This window comes from Zalophus californianus, chromosome 14, assembly GCF_009762305.2.
Source record: "Zalophus californianus isolate mZalCal1 chromosome 14, mZalCal1.pri.v2, whole genome shotgun sequence".
Taxonomy (NCBI): Eukaryota; Metazoa; Chordata; class Mammalia; order Carnivora; family Otariidae; genus Zalophus; species Zalophus californianus.
This window is the reverse complement of record NC_045608.1, coordinates 55,008,212-55,027,117: the sequence shown is the minus strand read 5'-3', so window position 1 is coordinate 55,027,117 and position 18,906 is coordinate 55,008,212. Positions and strand designations below refer to the sequence as shown.

The window sequence follows — 18,906 nt, the reverse complement described above, 5'->3', positions numbered from 1 at the left end:
AGTTATATACAAACACACATGCATACATTTTGGGCTACACAAAAATTATAAAATTATTTAGCCTTGGAAATAATGCAAAACAGGTAATTATGCTCCATGTCAAGAATGTAAAACAAAAATAAATTCTGCCTCCCTAAGAGATCTTATCTAAGGATATATAAATTCTATTCAAAGACTTTTTTTTATTTATTTTTTTTAAAGATCTTACTTATTCATTTGAGACACAGAGATAGAGAAAGAGAGAGCATGAGCAGGGAGAGAGGCAGACGGAGAAGGAGAAGCAGGCTCCCCACTGAGCCAGGAGCCCGATGTGGGGCTTGATCCCAGGACCCTGGAATCAGGGCTGGAGCCAAAGGCAGATGCTTAACCATCTGAGCCACCCAGGCGCCCCTATTCAAAGACTTTTTATTGAAAGCATGCTCCCAGGATTTAGCAAAATTCCTGGTATACAATAGGCAATGAGTAAACCTTTACTATATATAACTATCTCTCTCTCTCCCTCTCTCTCTTTGTATATATGTATATATACAGAAAGTAAAACTCTTGTTTGAATTTTATAAACAGATGAACTGCAAATAAGAATTGCCCTAAGTTGTCAAGAAAGTACGTGGCAGAACCAATAATAAAGTTCAGGTCAGTAACATTGTAGTTTCCACCAACCATTTTACAAAACATTACAATGATCCAGGTCACTATCATTACCCTTCCTCAGAGGTGAAATAACTGAGAGAGAGAAATGAAGCCAGTAGGTCCAGATATCCAACGAGGCAGGTTCAGTAGAGAATTACAATGTTCAGCCCTGGATATGTTTACTTTTGTCTCTTTAATTCTCATGTTACGTTTTCCCTGAATGCTGCTGTTGAGATCCTGACACAAGTGATCAGGAAGGAAATCTGCAGAAGAAAAGCTGGTGCTGACTTGCAGGACCCAGGGACGGTGTCTCCTACACTTCTCAGCAATTTTACACTGTTTTTCCGACAAGCACTACTGAATATTTCAAGCAGCATGGATGGCAAGCAAAGCACAGCAGCTTTACTGAAGCAGACCTCAATGACAATGTCCCCGACGGCTGAATGAACTCTTTACCAAAAGCTGCATTTTCCCCCCCAATACAGTATATTCCAATAAACTGAAATCCAGTTGCAGGAACAAAACATGGTACGGTAGATAAAACCATGACTTGGCAGATCATTTCTTGAATACAGTGATCACTTTAAATCTCCTATCTTTACCCAATAATATCATTTGCAAATTCAGCAATAGGCTTAAACCCAATCTCTTGGAACTGTTATTTTCTTATTTGGTATCCTTTTTGGTTTCGATAAACTGGGAAGATTTTTAAGTTTCCTTGTTTAACCATTAAAACATTTGTTCTAAGAATTTTCCATCATTTCTTTGAAAAAGATATAAATCTCTAAAATGTGAAATGTCATAGTCTATTGAACACTCACCCAAACCAGACTTTTTTAATCGTTTTAAGTGCTGACTTGTTTGTTTTCCAGTGGGAGATTTTTGCCCATGTTTCATTTCTTTATCTGAACTGTCTGCTTCACCATTTTTAGATTCGGATCCTAAAAAAGGAAATAGTTATTATGTCATTATCTTCCTCTTGCTGTCCTTGAAAAGAAAAATCTAAAATTATTTCAAAAACCATAGATATAATCTCCTTTTCTATAAGTTAATTCACTACCTTTGGCCACAATCTGATTCCTCTGCCGGATATAAAGAGAAAAGCCCAATAAATCAATCAAACAGAACAAAAAGCAAGAACAGATGGCCTAATAGCGGAGTCAAAAACACATTCACTGATCTGATAGCTTTTAAAAGAACCACTCAGATCTTTTGTAAAAACACACAGATAAGCTTTGACAATTCTATACAGTTTAGAGATGATGCAAGACAGAGATAGAAACGTGAAGGAAGAAGAGAAACTTGAAGAGAAGGAGAGATCATACCTTTCTAAATAACTTTACGTGGAAACAGGAACAGAAAATGCAAACATCAATCTATAATAAATAGAATGGTACACAGCTGATAAAGTGACAGAAGGTAAATTAGAAGAAAAGGTCAGGGCTTCACTGAGGTGAGAAGAATGTTCCCAGAACACAGAAACTAATAAAGGATGCCTGATTTTGCAGCAGAAGACTGAAAAACAAATTCACACTCACGGAAGAACTGCTTTTGATGGCATTACACATCAGCATGTGGTCCACCATTAAAGTTCAACATTCAAACAAAAGCCAAAGCAACAACAAAAAATCCACGGAGCAGTACCACACATTTTCTTAACACCTATTGACATTAGCAAATGAAGTCCTTTGATGATGAGCGAGCTGGTGCCTTTTATTTTTTTTTTTTTAAGAGCGAAATGCCCTATTATTTTGGACTCCCTGAAAGAGTCAAAAGTATAAAAAAAATTAAAATGAAACCTCAAGTAGAAATATTATTCGGTTGTAGAGAAAATTCGTGACGTCTCCCTCAGTGAAGAAGTCTCCTCCGGGAAGAAATTGGCCAAGCATACGATATTTTAGCTCTTTACCTGAAGGTGAATCCGACTGCTCATCAGACACCTTTAATGGTGTCAAAACAACACGCGGGACAGTCTTGTTTACCATCATTGAGACTCCATTTCTTCTCTTCTGCTGCTGCCTCAAAGCCTACAAAACATGATAATAAAATGTAACGTAAAAATATAGCCAAAATGATTTCTCATAATGGAATTAAATGATCCATTTGCCCATCATTAGCTACAACCTCTTAAGAGACTTAAATTCCACAGAGTCACTAATTGGTCCTGATTCTCAATAGTCATCTTCACGTCATTTTCCCTCAAAAGCAGAAAATCAGGCTTTGGCAAAGGGCAGCAACCTGAGACCATGTGGAGTTTAATTCTGAAAACAAAGCAGCGCTTAAAGGTTTGTTCTACCTTAGCCGTGTGGCTTGGGAGCCCATGGAACTTGAAACCATGACTCCCAAGTAAAATAAATGTAAAATAAATGTTTCGAGACCAGGATAAAAATAGATGTGTCTGCACTTCTCTTGCAGGTGCCTGCCTCCTCCCCAGTGCACTGCTCGGTCAATCAAGTTAACACCGAGTGTCATCAGTATGTACAGCAGGTAAGGACTACAGTATTGATGCACTCACTCAGCCGTGGGGAGCGCTGCACAAAATCACTGAACATGGCAGGAATCATTTATTTCTGTGAAGGGAATCAGTCCTAATCTTGGAAACCTTGCAGCACTTGGCTTCTGTCTGCTTGACTTTGGGCATTAACCTTCAGAACACGAACATGACGGCATTCCGGCAAATCCGGGGGAAAAAAAAATTGAGACGAGCATAAATCTCTCCAAATGGGAGTGCTTTGTGTTTCATAAATGAATCAACCAGGGTGATGATAATGTAATAAAAGACATTTAAAAAGTTTTGAAATACAGCTTATCCAGCAGATCGCTTTACACAGAAAATTACCTGTAATAAAAAGGGTCTGCAGCACATGAAACTGAAGAGACATTAAATTCACAGTTACAGGGATGCTAAAACTCCTCAAAAGGTTAAAAGGCTGACCACAGACAGCCTCAAACATTTTTATTCCTGGCTTCTGTGTCATTTCTACCAATTTTATAACAACTCAGTTACTTGATTAATGTTCTTCGACTAGAAGTTGTCACAACCTCCTAAAATACTGCATTGGCTATATATCCCCTGCTGTCAGAAACAATGTCATTTTATTTGCGAAGGGTATTAGTTGAATGTCCAACTTGTAGATCATAAGATTTAGCAATCAAATAATTACAGAAGTAAAAAATTAAATACCATTTAAATGAGAGAAGGCCTATTCGGATGAGATTTAGAACCGGATGGAAAAGTGGATGGCTTGGAAAATCTATTACAAATGGTACTGTGGGCTAATGATAACACAAGCAATTTCCCTTCAATTCTGACATCTACTTAACTTTTAGAAAGCACCAGGCACTGCTTGGGTTACAAAAATGAACAAAATGCCCTCCTCCTCACCTTCAGCTTGCTGTCAATAATATATTTAATGACAGTATGTGTGCTATAAAATATTTAAGACATTTACCCTTTCTTTCATCAAGGTGTACACAACTGAATAAATCTCTACAGCCTCATGGAAGAGCTCAGAGCACTTCACAGACATTAACCCATCAATCCAATAATAAAATGGAATGAGGCAACACGGTGCCTTATATTACGATTAAGTCCATTTTTGCCCACTACATAAGACAATAAAACTTGTACAAAGAATGATTAATTTTTAGGAGTCTATACATCATACACTTCAACTATTTCCCTTGGCAATCCAAGTGGGTATTTTAAAAGCATTCATTTTATGTTGGGATAGGTATATATTTGAAAATACTGGTAAGAAAAAAAGAGGTGAAATAACAAAGGGCCTACCTAGAACCTGGAATCATAAAGATGACATGTCTTTTTACAGCATTTGTGGTAAATAATTATTAAAGTAATAAAAATTTTGCCCTCAACTTTTAGAGCTGAGAGGACTCTACTATAGACAAATTAGTAGCTGGACAGAAAGGAACCATGACAGAGATAATAATAATAATAACCCATAGTATCAAGGTGGAGCCAAGGTAGGGATAAAGGAATACTACTCAATATTGAGACCAATCAATGATATTTTTCTAAATCTGTATTTCCTACTCAGAAATTTGGACAAATATATCTGAATACAGTATTTTTTAAATGCTGAAATGAAACAATGTATCTACAGGTGGCCAAAACTAAATGCCCACCATATTAAAAAAAATTATCTTAAGTGTATTTAAAATATGCATACTTTTTAATTCTGAAAAGCATGCATTATATCTGGCCCTGAATAACGTTTCTAGGGGCAGACAGCCAAAACTGGGAAGTTTTTGTTTCCTATGAGGCCAGTCACATCAGTGAAAGCAGCAAGCTACTAGGCAAACTTGAGGAGCATCGCGGCTCAGTTATCAGAAGGGGCATCTCGATCACATTTACTAGATCCACAGTCACTTTAGGCTAACTTGCAGATTCCAGTTCACTTCCCACAAAGCAGGGTTTATCTGACTCTGGACACTAGGGAAACTTCCAAGCAGATCAGAATGTGAACGGGGATGGAGAAAACAAGCTCAGTAACTGAGATGTCTGGGACAGTGTGGGCTCCACACAAGAGAACTCTGGCACCTGCCGTGGGCATGAGGCAGGCGGTACAACGGCTCCCGCATTATAGTAATTCCTGTTCTCTTGCTGTAGGGTGATCATCCTGCAAGGAAAGAAGCTAGCTGTTCTTGGGTTTTCGGGTTGTGTAACTCTATTTCTGCAACTACGTGCACATCAACCACTCAAACATATGCTGCATGTCTCCTTACAATGCCCTGAAAAATGTGCAATGCTTTTTTGGACATTGGGGTAAGACAATGGCAGAAGGGGAGGTTGAAGTGAGTGAGAAAAGCACATACCCCATTGGAGGAGGTAGTAAGCACTCAAGAGATGAAACACAACTGGATTTTTAGGTGAGTTTTCCTGTTTTTAAACAAAGTACCAGGCAAAACAAAGATGACTCTGAGCTAAATTCAGCCTGAGGGCACCAATCTTTGAGACCTACTACACACCATTCCCAATGCTCCTCACCTCCCCAAATAAGTCTGACCACTGCCCAACAGGAGTGTTAAAATCCCCCTCTTCTAATGTGCTGACCTGCAGAAGACGGGACCGGTGCGGAGCCATCTTAATGACTGTGTGGGGTGATGGGTCGCAGAGTCAGAGAAAGAATGAAATAACCAGCTGAGTATGCTGGGTAAATTACTTGATTAAAATGTCCCTATGAAACAAAGACAATAGCGTTGGTAAGGTGTTTTAAATAGGAAATCCACAGAACAGTATTCAACGCTATTTGTAGCACATAGTAAATAGTCAATAAATGTTACTTCTTATATTATTTACCCATTTGGCAATGAATGCATTTTTTGAGGATTTACTGTTGGTAGTACACTGCTGATCCATAGCAAAGAAAAAGACAAAAAAAAAAATTTTTGTTTTATTTTACATTTTAGCAAAAGACTGACAAGGAATCACAGAAAATAAACATAATAATTTTACACACATATAAGCACTAAGAAAATTATGCCATATCAAGGAGGTAGAGTAACTGGGGTGAGAAGAAAAATCTCTTGAGAGGTGACAGTGGAGATGAAACCCCAAATGACAAAGAGAACCGGCCACGTGAAGATGGCAGAAATTCCAGTCAGGGAAAGAAATAGTATTAATACCTCTATCAGGAAAGGTCTTTGGTGGTTCAAGGAATTAATAGCTGGGGTAGCTCGGAAGAAGGACTAGGAAGATTACAGAAATGGAGAAGAATTCCCTGAAATGATTGCCAAGGGTTTATATTAGGATCAGGAGATTTATGTTCAAAGCAAAGGCACCCCTCAACCCCAGTCTCTCCCCACAGCCTGCAGGGTCCATTCTAGCACTTCTGCCTCAAAGATGCAACAGAGGCCCAGCAAAGAGAAAGCACAGTGTGTCTTCCAGCAAAGGATTGCCCTTGGCCTTTATGCACTGCTTCAGAATACATTTTAAGGTCCCACTGCATGAAGTACATTGCATCTCACACCTTGGACAAGCTTCCTAACAGTTCTGAACATTTTGAGCAATTCAGGGAAGGGGGTCCTTAAACACTCCAGGAAGCCTTCTGCCTCAGAGCCTCTGTGTGAATTCTCTTCCGTGCATGGTACACTCTTCCCTCAGACATCTGGCTCAGTTCCTCAAATACTTGAGACTTTACTCATTACCTTAGCCCATTGGGCTGCTCTAACAATATACCCCAGGCTGGGTAACCTGTAAACCACAGAAATTCATTCTCCACAGTCTGGAGGCGAGAGATCACAGTGCCAGTGTGATCCTGTGAGGGCCCCTCCTCTGGACTGCGGGCTTCTCCCTCACTGTACCCTCACGTGGCAGACAGGGGCCAGGGAGCTCTGGTGGGGTCTCTTTTGTAAATACACTGATCCCATTTATAATGGCTCCATACTCGTAAGGTAAGCACCTCCCAAAGACCCCATCTCCCAATACCACCACATTGAACCTTAGGATTCCAACATATGAATTTTGGGGGACACAAACATTCAACTCACACACTCTTTACTGCTTTTCCCACCATATTCTCTATCCCCACCATCCACTCTAATTTATTTTCCCCCCATGGAAAATATATTATACCATGTGATGTCATTTTGTCTTCCCTTCCCCAACCTAGAATACAGACTCCAAAAGACAGGGATTTTCATCTTTTTTTGTTCACTGACATATCCCCAAATGCCTAGAAGATTACCTAGGCTACACTAGGTGTTCAGTAAATAATTGCTAAGAATAAATAAAAACTCTTAAAAATAATTTTAATAAAAATAGAAAAGCCCTCTTCTCTCTTTAAAATATATAACTGGTTTATTCAAAAGGCAGAAATCAGCATGAAACAATCAAGAAATAATTTTATTCTCTTAATATCACCTTCACAGATTTCTGACCAATTTCCCTTTCTCATTCCTGGACAATATTTTACACAGAACACATAGCTTCATGGGTCGCCTTCAAGTATTTATACAGTCTCATTTTCAGGCTTAAAAACATGAGATCTAATATGAAGTCTTCTTTCTGCTCTCCCCAGGCTACACCTATGTCTCAGTTCAAAAAACTTCATTAGCAAAGAAATTCCTGATTTCACTCTTCCTCCATTTCCTTCCTCTTCTTCTGGGTTCTCCAGGATCGGAGTTGAAAATGAGAAGAACAGGTCAAAGTTGTCTTACCTAGTGTTATCGTAGACACAACATCACAATCTTTGGGGAGACAGAAGGCCAGCTGCTAGATTTGTATGGTGTACCTTATCTATTTATACAGATACTGTTTACCATACATCTATTATCTAGGTGAAACTAGATATATGTGTGATATATGTATATATCATATATATATATATAAATATATATGTGTGTGCGTGTGTGTGTGCACACCTCCTAACAGTGTGTGACGTACCAGATTCCCCTCTGGGAAAACTCAACCCTTCACGAGTGTTTCTCTCTGAGTCTTCCTCTCACTTAGACTGTACCTCCTTTCACCGAGAGAGAGGGGATGTAGCAGAACTCTATCCACTGTTATAAAATCCCTTCAATTAATGCTCTTTCAAATGAATCGTGAACTATTTTTTATATTGGCTGTTGGGGGATGGTCCGGGGCCATCTGGCCTCTCTCACTAAGTCCTCTGAGGTGGTGTCTAGCACCTCTCTTTACAACAGGTATACTTGTCTCCCACTGTCCTCAGCTTTGAGCTTTAGCTAAAATTGCAAAAGAACAAGAAAATTCCTGTTTTACATTATATGTTACAAATATAATAGAAGTTAAATGCAACTTAACATTATTTAAATTTGGATATCCCACAGCCTGGAAAATATAAAGCCATGTAATAGATTAAGAAAATAAGACTAGGAGGGTCACTTTAGATGGTCATGGGAGGTTTGCTCAGCATAAGGGTACCCTGAAAGGGGAGATTTTATTTTGTTGTGGCAAATTACGAGAGGTGGCCTTTTCTACTCCACTAAAGGTTTCAATTAGCTAGAGGTGGCCCTGTTGCTCAGTCTGTGACATGGTTTTATTTTGACACTGACATTATATAATAAGTCTTACTGTATTAGTCTAGATTAAATTAAGGGGGATGATATCAATGAGGTACTTTCCAACTACTCAAGCCTTAGTTATAGTTTGAAATGCTAATGGAATAGCTTATTGAACAACTTTAAATCCTGTAATTTCAAATCCAGAAAGAAACGCCATCAAAACTTAAATAAGGGTGTCTAGGTGGTTCAGTTGGCTGAGCCTCTGCCTTTGGCTCAGGTCATGATCTCAGGGCCCTGGGATCCAGCCCTACATCTGGCTCCTTGCTCGGCGGGGAGCCTGCTTCTCCCTCTGCCACGGCCCCTCCCCCCACTTGTGGGAGTGTGCGCCCTCTCTCTCTCTCAGATAAACAAATAAAATCTTAAAAAAAAAAAACTTAAATAAGAAGATGGCAAGTGTAAATGCAGTCCACTGTGAAGGAATATACCTTTAAGCTGCCCATATATATAATATCCAACATGACCAAGCTCCACAGAGTACACAGTACTAACCAAGTTTAATATTTCCAGGTATTATTCAGTATGAAAGAAATTTACAGGCTGAAACTTGGAAATAAACTTATTTTTTAAAGGAAACACATAACAGAGCTAAATCAGTCAGGGAAAGGTAAAGATCCCATCATGCATCAATTACAATTCTGGCTTTAAGCAAAAGGAAAGAAATCAAAAGATGAGGACTGAGCATACTTTTCTCTAGAGATGTATTGTGATATTCTCCTGTAAAAAGAAACCAAAAAAAAAAAAAAAAAAGCTAACCCTTTAAATAAACATTTTATTTTTTCAACAGAAAGCTTGTCAGATAACTCTAAAAAATGGAATGGTTTCTCATTTCTACTCTAATGAAAAATAAAATAAAACCTCAAATCACAGGCTTTTGTGTTAACTTGGAAGTTAACTTGGAATTTGCATAAACAAGTACTGCCTGTTTTATTGTAATAGAAAAACAACACTAACAATAACTTAAGAATGCACTGAATGCAATAAGCCCTTCACTGAAAAATGTGAAAATATCACATGCTGTGAATGCTAAAATAATTAGAAATACACACATATGAAACAGCTGGCTGAGTCAGGCCCCACCAACTGGCATTGTTGCTCTTACGCTAAATGTCAACGCCCGTGTTCAAGAAACTGCTATTATGCAACATAACCTTTGGAATTTCACAGTATTGGTCAAACATATAAAGCTAAAGCAAATTACCAACACTATATCTGTTTTGTGATAAGAAGAGAGGGCAAAATACCTGCAACTTTATGAACAAATTCTACCACCCTAAGTAAATAATGAAGTCAAATAAAACAACAGCAACAACATAGAAAGGTTCTGTTCCACACCATGTTACATCCCATCATCACAGAACTCACCCTTCCTTAATCTTTCATGTGATTCTGCTGTTTAAAAACTTCCAAAATTTAATCTTTCTTAATTACCCTTCTTTAAAATTCAAAATCTAATCATTTCTTATTTTTTAGAGTCATTATAACTAAAATAACGAGGCAGAAAGAAGACAGGGAACAAAGTAATAATCAGCAAGCTGCTACTCTCTAGAGGCTTCTGAATATGTTTATTTGGAATATGCTTATTCAGAAAAAAAATCTACTAAGATAACAATATATTATTCATGCAATTATATCTAACATAGGATGTTAACTAACATTTTGATGATCAGAAAGTAAAATGGACCCAAATATTTGGAAGCAATGAAAATATTCTATGTCAATAGTCAAGGGACATTACAGCCTCCATATTGCCCAGCCTGTAATTATATTGCAGTTATAACAGTATTGCAAAGTAAAAGGACCCATTCCTATGGCAACATGCTTCGGGTGGCTAGGGGGGCCTCAGATCTGAGAAATTATGTCTAGCTTATTTTGCATGAAGGTTTATTTTAAATTATTATTTTTTTTACTACATTTATGCTTATAAAGCTACTGGACTTTATCTTTTTTTCCCAACTACTTCTTTCTAAGAATCTACACTGGCCAATGTACAGTCGAATTACTGAAGGCTGACTGACCCAGAATATACTTCTAGTAAAATGATAAGAGCTATATAAATGATATATTTGAGTGTCTGCCCGTAACATGTGTTGATACTGAACATAAACAGTCTGTGTTCAAAAATAATATTCTTAATGATTATGCTGTATTGCTTTCCTTACATTATACAAATACCGAAGAATGTAAATTTCTTCAGATGTCAAAAATTCACCTATCATATTACATACCATATGCTAAAAGGCAGTATCAGTTAAGAGGGAAGAATCTAAAACTACGATTCTGAGTTCAAGTGTCATCTCCAAAATGTACTCGCTGAACAACTGTGAGCAAGTAATCTAGATTCTCTGGGCCTTATTTCCCTCACCTGAAAACTGGGAATGTTAGTACATACATTAAAGGATTTCTATGAGGATTAAATGACATAGTATATATAAAATACAGAGCCGGAATGTCTAGAATTCAGAAAAGTAAATATCAGCGAATGTAACTATTAGGGTCATTCAGCTGGCCCTACATTCATGAGATGATTTATACACGCATATATACACACAAAACATATATTCACGAATGCAGAACACATATAATATGTATGTACACAAATGCATGTATACACTTACAAAGAATTCTACATGGTCATAGCCATTCAAGTACCCAAAAGAAAAGAAAGCTGCAGATGTGCTGAGGCTGCTACAATTTAAAATGCCTCATGTTCAGTCAATTTTTGAAATGCTGTCTTAAGAAATTCAGCAATTACAGGGAATCTGGGCAAAATTCTGCAAGAGCAGCTTTTTTCTAATGTATTTCCAATATGAATTTGATTATTAATCAAACATTAGCATATCTGCTACATATTGTGCCATATTCCCAGAGTAGCTAATTTGCTATTTGGTTATACCATACGAAGTTTGAAGAAATTAATACACGGCTCCTCCAGGACATTAAGAAGCTTATAGGACCGGTTTCTTAAAACAAGGCTCAAATCCTAAGCAAGCAAGTGGCACTTTCCATGAACACATGCTCTGCAACAACACAAAAACACTAACTCAAAGTTGTGAAATGATTTAGCCCTTGTAAAAAATGTTCAAATGATATGAAACCAAAATGGAGAAAGTAAAAAATAGTGAGACATGACAAGACATAGATCTGAATCTTTATCTTTACATTCACGTACAGGAATATTTCATGGTGTACACATTTTCTAAATCACTGCCTTTCAGAAGTATGACTTTCATTTATGACTGCATCTATGTTTCTTAAATGCTACAAGTACCGGTATCCAGCTTTGTATCCTTTGTTCTCTCCTGGTTAGTATTTTATTATCTGCATTCCATTTGCTGCCTGAATAAGCCTTTTCCTGGACTTCCCTACTGTCATCCATCCTTTATTTCATCAATTAAAAAGGGATCTCAACACTGAATTCAATTTTGTTCTTTGGTCTAAAACATTTCACAAGATATTAATGGCAAGCTCACCAAAGATTATTTGATGTAACACTAATTACCTTAAATATAATACCAATGAAAGGAAATACTGCAATTTCAATAATTAATACAGAATAGAAAAGTAACATAATTCAGTACAAAAATGTTGAGTTTCTTTCCTAAGTTTCCTTGTTTGAAGTAGAGGAGGAGGTAGGGGCAGACATTCTAAGTCTAGGAAACTGGATAAGATTATTAAGAAGCTTTACAGGTTAGTGAGACTTAAAAAAATTAACTTTTTTTTTTTAAACATGGCTTCTCTTGTTATGTCACTGGAATGATACTTCTATTCCTACGCTTGGTAAGGGGATTGAGGGGGCTGTCATAGAAAGAGCAAAATAAATATGGAAGAGGAAGGCAGTTAAACAAGGGAAAATCATGAATTTTCACATCAACGGTCACATATATAAGCTTTCCACTTCTCGACCACATTACGGTCATGCCATGTCCCCTTTAAGCATAGCGTCTCCTCCTCCCTCTTCCATGCCCAATTCGGAATTTGCCGGCGTGGCAGCAATAGTTAACATCTACTGAGTGGCTATCAGGGGTCACTCATTCTGCCATGTGCTTTCAATGTCTCACCTCACAGACTTCTCAGATCATTCCTATGTGGAAGGTACTATTATTTTCCACATCCTCTAGAGATGAAATTCAAGATTCAGAGAAGAAAAGTGTCTTGCTCAGAGTTGCAGGAATTCAAACCAGGGTATTTCAGAGCCTAGCAGCCAATTTTGCAGCCATGCCCTCCCATCACCATCTCGGTGCACGGACACAGAGATCAGGACCACTTAGGTAATATCAAGATGATATTGCACGTTAACCTCCACGCAGCACCAAACGCTGGTAGACATTCTTGATAAAAGTAAGCCACAATTCCTATTTTTCTTAGTTGTAACTTAATGCATCTCAGTCACAAGGAAGAAATTATCTGTTTATTTTTTACAGTTAAGCATGAGGCCACAGAGACATCATTTTCAAGATATGCAATGCATTTATGGAACCCAAAATGTTTACTATAAACCTCACACAAGAAAATCTTAATATAAGTTTTTATGGTTCCAAGTACATTCTCCCTCTTCTATTTTACATTAAGGTTCTCAGCCAAGCCTCTCCTAGTTTTTAGCATAGAGTAAAATTAGCGTATGAATATTATGGAAGTGGTTGAATTCAGGACATCTCTGTTGCTTTCTGGCGACTGCTCTTACTGATTTCACCTTCTCTACCTCACACCCATTACTTTAAGGAGGTCGAACAAAGAACGAATGCTAGCTCTTTTACCTGTTTAAGAGCCTTTTTGGTGTGTTGCTGAAAGGAAGACGCCAACTTGCTTTGCACTGCTGTGTTAGTAAGGCTTGAATCTCGAGTGGAAGACGCTTCATCAGTTACCTGCTTCGCACAAACTAGAAACAGAGAGAGATAATGATATTACTAATTTGAATTCCTTTTTTTATATCCACCGTAATTAACTCACTTGGAGCTTCTCTCCAGTTGAAAATGGATACCTAAAATAAAGCCAAATGGCACAGTGAAAAGAAGAGTATCTAGATTTGAGAGAAGAGATCACTTAATAACCGTGTGGTCACAGTTACAAGTAACCTTTCTACTCCCCCGTCTCCTTACCCACTAATTGATGATAATTCCTATGTCATAGGGCTATTGTGCGGACACACAAAAAAAGAGCATAATATCTGCCTCAAGACTTGGGAGTCAGTAGATACTTTCCAAATCTGAATATGCAGATTGAGCAATGCATAGTCTTTTGAAGAAACAATGTAAATTTATGAAATTGTTTCAAATCTGTCAACCGCCATGGTGTTCTTCCATTTAACAGCCCTCCTTCTACAGACTCCCTGGCCTACTGGGACATGTTTATCTTGTCCTACAGGCCAAGTCATCTATCACAGAGAAGGAAAAACAAAAGCCAAGATGCTGGATGTCAATTTAAGGCAATTATTTTCAAGAACATCATGCCCTCTGCAGATAACCATATAATCTGCCCATTTTTGCCAGAGTCAAGCTTTCCTGTTGCCTGTTCTAGAGAGGACATTTTCTTCAAAGAGGCTGTTTTTTAGAAGAACCAATGTTTCCCTGACATGGGTGACAAGGGCTCACATTCACTTTCGGCTCTGTGGAACCTGGGTTATAGCCGGCCCTCATCCTCGGCCCTCAAACGTTCCACCCGAGAGACAAGGCTGAACACTGCATGACTCTGGCCACAGAGATGCAGGCCCTCTTCTGTGCACACCAGAGGGGAAGGCATTATTTGGAAAATCAAAGTAAGGAAGCACTGTGATTGGTGTCAGAATGGAGACAGATGTCAAAGGCAGGAGGCAAGAGGAAGTTAGATGGAAAAAAAGAACTTGAGAACATATTGGAAAAGCTCAAAATATGACTTTTAAGGGCACCAGGGTTAACACTAATCCAAGAAAATTTTCCAAGGAACAGTAACTTGAGAGGATTCTGACCTGAGCTTTAGAGGCAGGTGGAGGAGTAAAAATTATTCTAGTCAAAAATGGAAGCATATGCACGTGCACAGTGTTGAGAACACTCAAGCTGCTTTAGATAGACTCAAGCACATGTTGCCTAGAAATAAAAATGCGGCTCATGAAAGAGAATGTTGGGAAAAAAGAGTCAAGTTTTGTTTTAAGACAGAAAGTCTTGATTAAGTTCCTGAGGACTAAACAAAATGAACAAGTTTTAAACAATAATTATTAGTTATTAATCCCAAGCGCTTTACATATGTGATCGCATTTCATCCCTGCCCCTTCATTGCTGCTTCCTTGCAAGATGGAAAGGTACTGCTTCTGTTTTGGAGAGAGGAAACTAGAGCTCAGAAAGACTCAACAACTTGCCCACAGTAACACAGTCAACAAAATAGCAGAGCTAAGAGCCATGGCCAGACCCATATTAAAATATTTGGCCTCAAAGCCCAGAACTGATGCAGAAAATTCAATGTCTAAAGAAGTTTAATTTAGTTGTATCCTGAAGGTACTGAGACAGGAGGTTAATAAGGGCAGGGAGATCAAGTCATTTAACCACTGACATGAAAAAGTTAAGAACTGTGGGTGAGAGTGATTGGCCCAGGAAACACTAGGGTTGAAGAAGCCAAAGGATTTGCCCATGGACGAAGTCAGAGAAGTCTCCAAATTAATGATCAGGTGACTTGTTTCTATTTGATTCCATCCAATACTTTTCCTTAAAACAGTCTAAACACTGTAGTCAAGAAACACTTTATAACACTGCTCTCATGACGTATGGCTCCCTAGACTTTTCTCCTTGCAATGATCACTAGAGTGAATGGTAACACTTTGCCAAATCTTACTCATCAAGAAATATCAGAAATTAATCATAGGTTTACATTCCAAAGATAAACTTACTTTTACAGTAATTACACAGATGGCCTTTTTAATGTTCTGAAGTCTCTATGAAGTGAGACAAACTGAGGAATTGAGAGGAAGGTGGCAGAGAGGACAAATGATTCTAACTGAACAGACCTAAAAGTTGCAAAATAAGCCCCGCCAGAAGTAAAGTGGGCATTAGCAAATATGTTTTATTACTTCACATTCCCCCCTTGACAAATGGAAACTTACTGATTAGTTAAAAAGGAGCACCAAATGCCGTCCGTGGATTTTAGGGACTAGGGAAAATATGAGAATGCTTCTACATACTGGACATCCAAACAAATTTACCCATTTGCTTAGGAAGTGCTTTTATTCATAATCAAAAAATGACAGATGCTGAATTAGTCTGTTTATAGTGAAAGCCTTGCCCCCCGCCCCGCATTCATCTGACTGCGACAGTAAGCAGTACACAATTAGCCCTCCTTCCTGAGCAGAACAGGTATCTTATAACTTGCTCTATTCCCTCTGACCTAGGAAACCATAGGGTATCATGATACCTATTTCAGTATCAGAAGATATAATGCATATTTTGATTTAAATTCACTATTACACCAAGTTAATAGTGATTCATTTATTTAGTGTTTCCAAAAGGAAGAATTGGTTCAATTTGGGGCCCAGAACTTCAGATGGAGGGCAGGACAATAAAATGAAACAGCCATCAAGCAATCCCTTAAAGGTTTTTCTCAAGATGATTCATTTTTCTTTAACTTACCTCTATTTTGCTTTATCTTACATTCCATCCTATGCTCAAGTGAAGCATCATGAGAATTCCTTCCTACATAGTCAATTTCTTCCCTGATCCCCTTTTCTGGAACTTGGTCCTACTTCCCCAGATCAAATCATGTTTCCCTAATTATTTCTGATCAACTATTTATCGAACCTCTAAAAACAGTAAATGTAATAGAAAATGAAATCTACAAATGAGTATTCCTTTGGGTTAAAAAAAAACCAAATACCTATTTTTAAGGAAAAAAGTCAAGAAATAATAAAATGCACAATGTAATCCATAAGTTCCAAACAGTGCACCTGCGTGTGTGCTGTGTACATGCACGTGGGGTGTGTGTGTGTGTGTGTGTGTGTGCTGACAAAAATGAACCCTTAAGACGGGTGTATGAGTGATTTTATTCATTCTTTTGCCACATATATGATGAAGGTGGCTGAGTTGAAAAACACCAACTAGTTGGACTGTCGAGGTTCATGCAGATTCATATTCTGACAAAACATACGGTTTTTCACTTTTACTTCATTCTTGCAGCTTTCTTAATAACAATGTGATAAATAAATAATGTGGGGCTCATTTTAAACAGTTGCCTGAATATTTATAGAGGGAACTGAGTTTGGCCTCTGAAATACAAGCCAAAGAAAAATTAATGTTAAAGAAAGGACCAAGGGAAATGCCCTGTATGTGAAATTATAACAGAAACCAGGAAACTGAAGAATTAGGACAGATGTTTTATCCAATGAATATCAAACACTGACAGGCAGCTTAGAAAGTGATATCTTTTTGGCATCAAACAAGAATGGGGCTTTTTTTTTTTCTAACTTCACTGGCATGATCACAAAACGAATGCCAGGATTTATACCTCAAAACCCCACAAGACTGCCTGCCCTTTCTGTAGGTGGACAAAATGAAGACAAGGAAACATTTTTTTTTAATGGTACAGAAATGCTATTTCTGTCTACATTTTGCTTGGCTGCCAAAACTAGGCAAAGCCAAAGACATAGTTAAAAGCTAATCTGCTTGTTTTATATTCAAACAGGTAATGAGGTTCTCAGTATTTGTTGCTCAACTACCTCCACTCTCACTCACACTCAGATTCCCAAACCTCCCATCCAAAATATTCTATTTGGAAGGCTCAGGACCAAAGAAAGATGGAAGATTCCACATCATCATGAGACCATCTTGAAAGCTAGAGAAACTGGTAGCTGTCCAGCAAGACTGGATTTCTGACGCTCAGAGTCTCCATGTTGTCCTCCTCGCTCCCCTTTCATTCACCCTTCAACTTGAAAATGTGATCAAACTAGAAAATATGGGTTAGAGCTCCTATTTTTTAAAGTTGAGTGACATAAGGTATCGGCACTACTCCCCCCCCAAAGTGTAATTACTAATCCATTGACAAGTGTACAAGAGGGCTTTGACCTTTAAACCAAGACACAAAGAAAGGAGAAATTAGAATGCAACCTTGACTTTGTCTCTCTCTCATCTTACATCTTGTCTGCTTCCCCAACTCCCATCCTCTATGATCCAACCAACTGAGACGCTGCTGTGTTTCCTGAACACAGTGACTTGCTATATTTATTGCACTTGCTCCAACTGTCCCTCACCAAATACCCTTCTCCATTTCTTTGCCTGGTGAATTCATCTTGACAGACCAACCTGGAACAGCTTCCTCCAAAGCCTTCCTGACTATGCCTGTCTCTGAGGTGGACTCACTCCTCCTCTTCCCACATTTCCTTGGAACTCAGTATATGAATTCACGGCATTCTTTGCAAACAGTGCTTCTGTCTGCCTCACCACCCACAAGTCCAGCCACTCAGGGACTTACACTTAGGTGCAAAGACAGGTGCAGAGCAGTTGATCTATAAATGTTTATTAAATGAAATCGTCAAACTCGATTTTCATGAAATGTATCTAAAGGGTCTATTTTTAATGTTAACATTCAATTACTGCTTTTAATAAGAATTCATGGAAGGGGAAGTCAGCAAAGCAGAGTTTAATTATTGTGGAAAAGCATACATAAAGTGAATTTTTTTATCTTATGAAATTTTTTTAAATCATTCTAAAATCAATTAGGGAAAATATGAAAACCAAACCACAAAACATCCTATGCATGTTCGTGGAAAGTCACATGACCTGCTGCTCAATGTAAATAAACTTCCTTCTGCCATCCTGAGTTGTTACCTTATTTTAAGAGGAAAGCCACAGTTTGGGGATTTTGCATAGTTAAATAAACAATAATTTAAAAGCCAAAATTAGAAATCACAATGCTTATCTGAAATGGCAGGAGCTATGTGAGGGCAGAACCACAACACAGACCAGGATCCGCACACAATATAGTCACTGCAATGAAGATATTAATTGCTGTATGCCCCACTAAACCACATGATAAGTAATAGGCTCTCAGAGGTAACTGGTGTTCGCACGTCTAATCCAGGCAGGAAGAAGAACAGCCTTTGATCCATTTCATTTCTATCAATTCTCCCTCCAATTACTCCCTTTCAATTTTCTGATCAAACTAGATGCTATCAAAATAGTTCTCTGTAGAAATAATCCTGACATACACTATAGGCTTAATACAGTTTTTATAAATAAAAGATATAAATTGAAGAGCACAGAACACTGTGCACAGTTAGAA

The 18,906-nt window shown here is 38.0% G+C and overlaps 1 protein-coding gene across 2 annotated transcripts in view; it reads right to left on the bottom strand.

Moving 5' to 3' along the window:
* Positions 1-18,906, bottom strand: part of ASXL3 (ASXL transcriptional regulator 3) — a 185,818-nt gene that overhangs the window by 89,146 nt on the left and 77,766 nt on the right. For both annotated transcript variants that reach the window (XM_027575213.2, XM_027575214.2), the window contains 3 exons: positions 13,428-13,549; positions 2,540-2,657; positions 1,452-1,571 (listed from right to left, as the gene is read on the bottom strand). In XM_027575213.2, the coding sequence (XP_027431014.2) occupies positions 1,452-1,571; positions 2,540-2,657; positions 13,428-13,549 (360 nt within the window). The remainder of the gene's footprint in view (positions 1-1,451; positions 1,572-2,539; positions 2,658-13,427; positions 13,550-18,906) is intronic.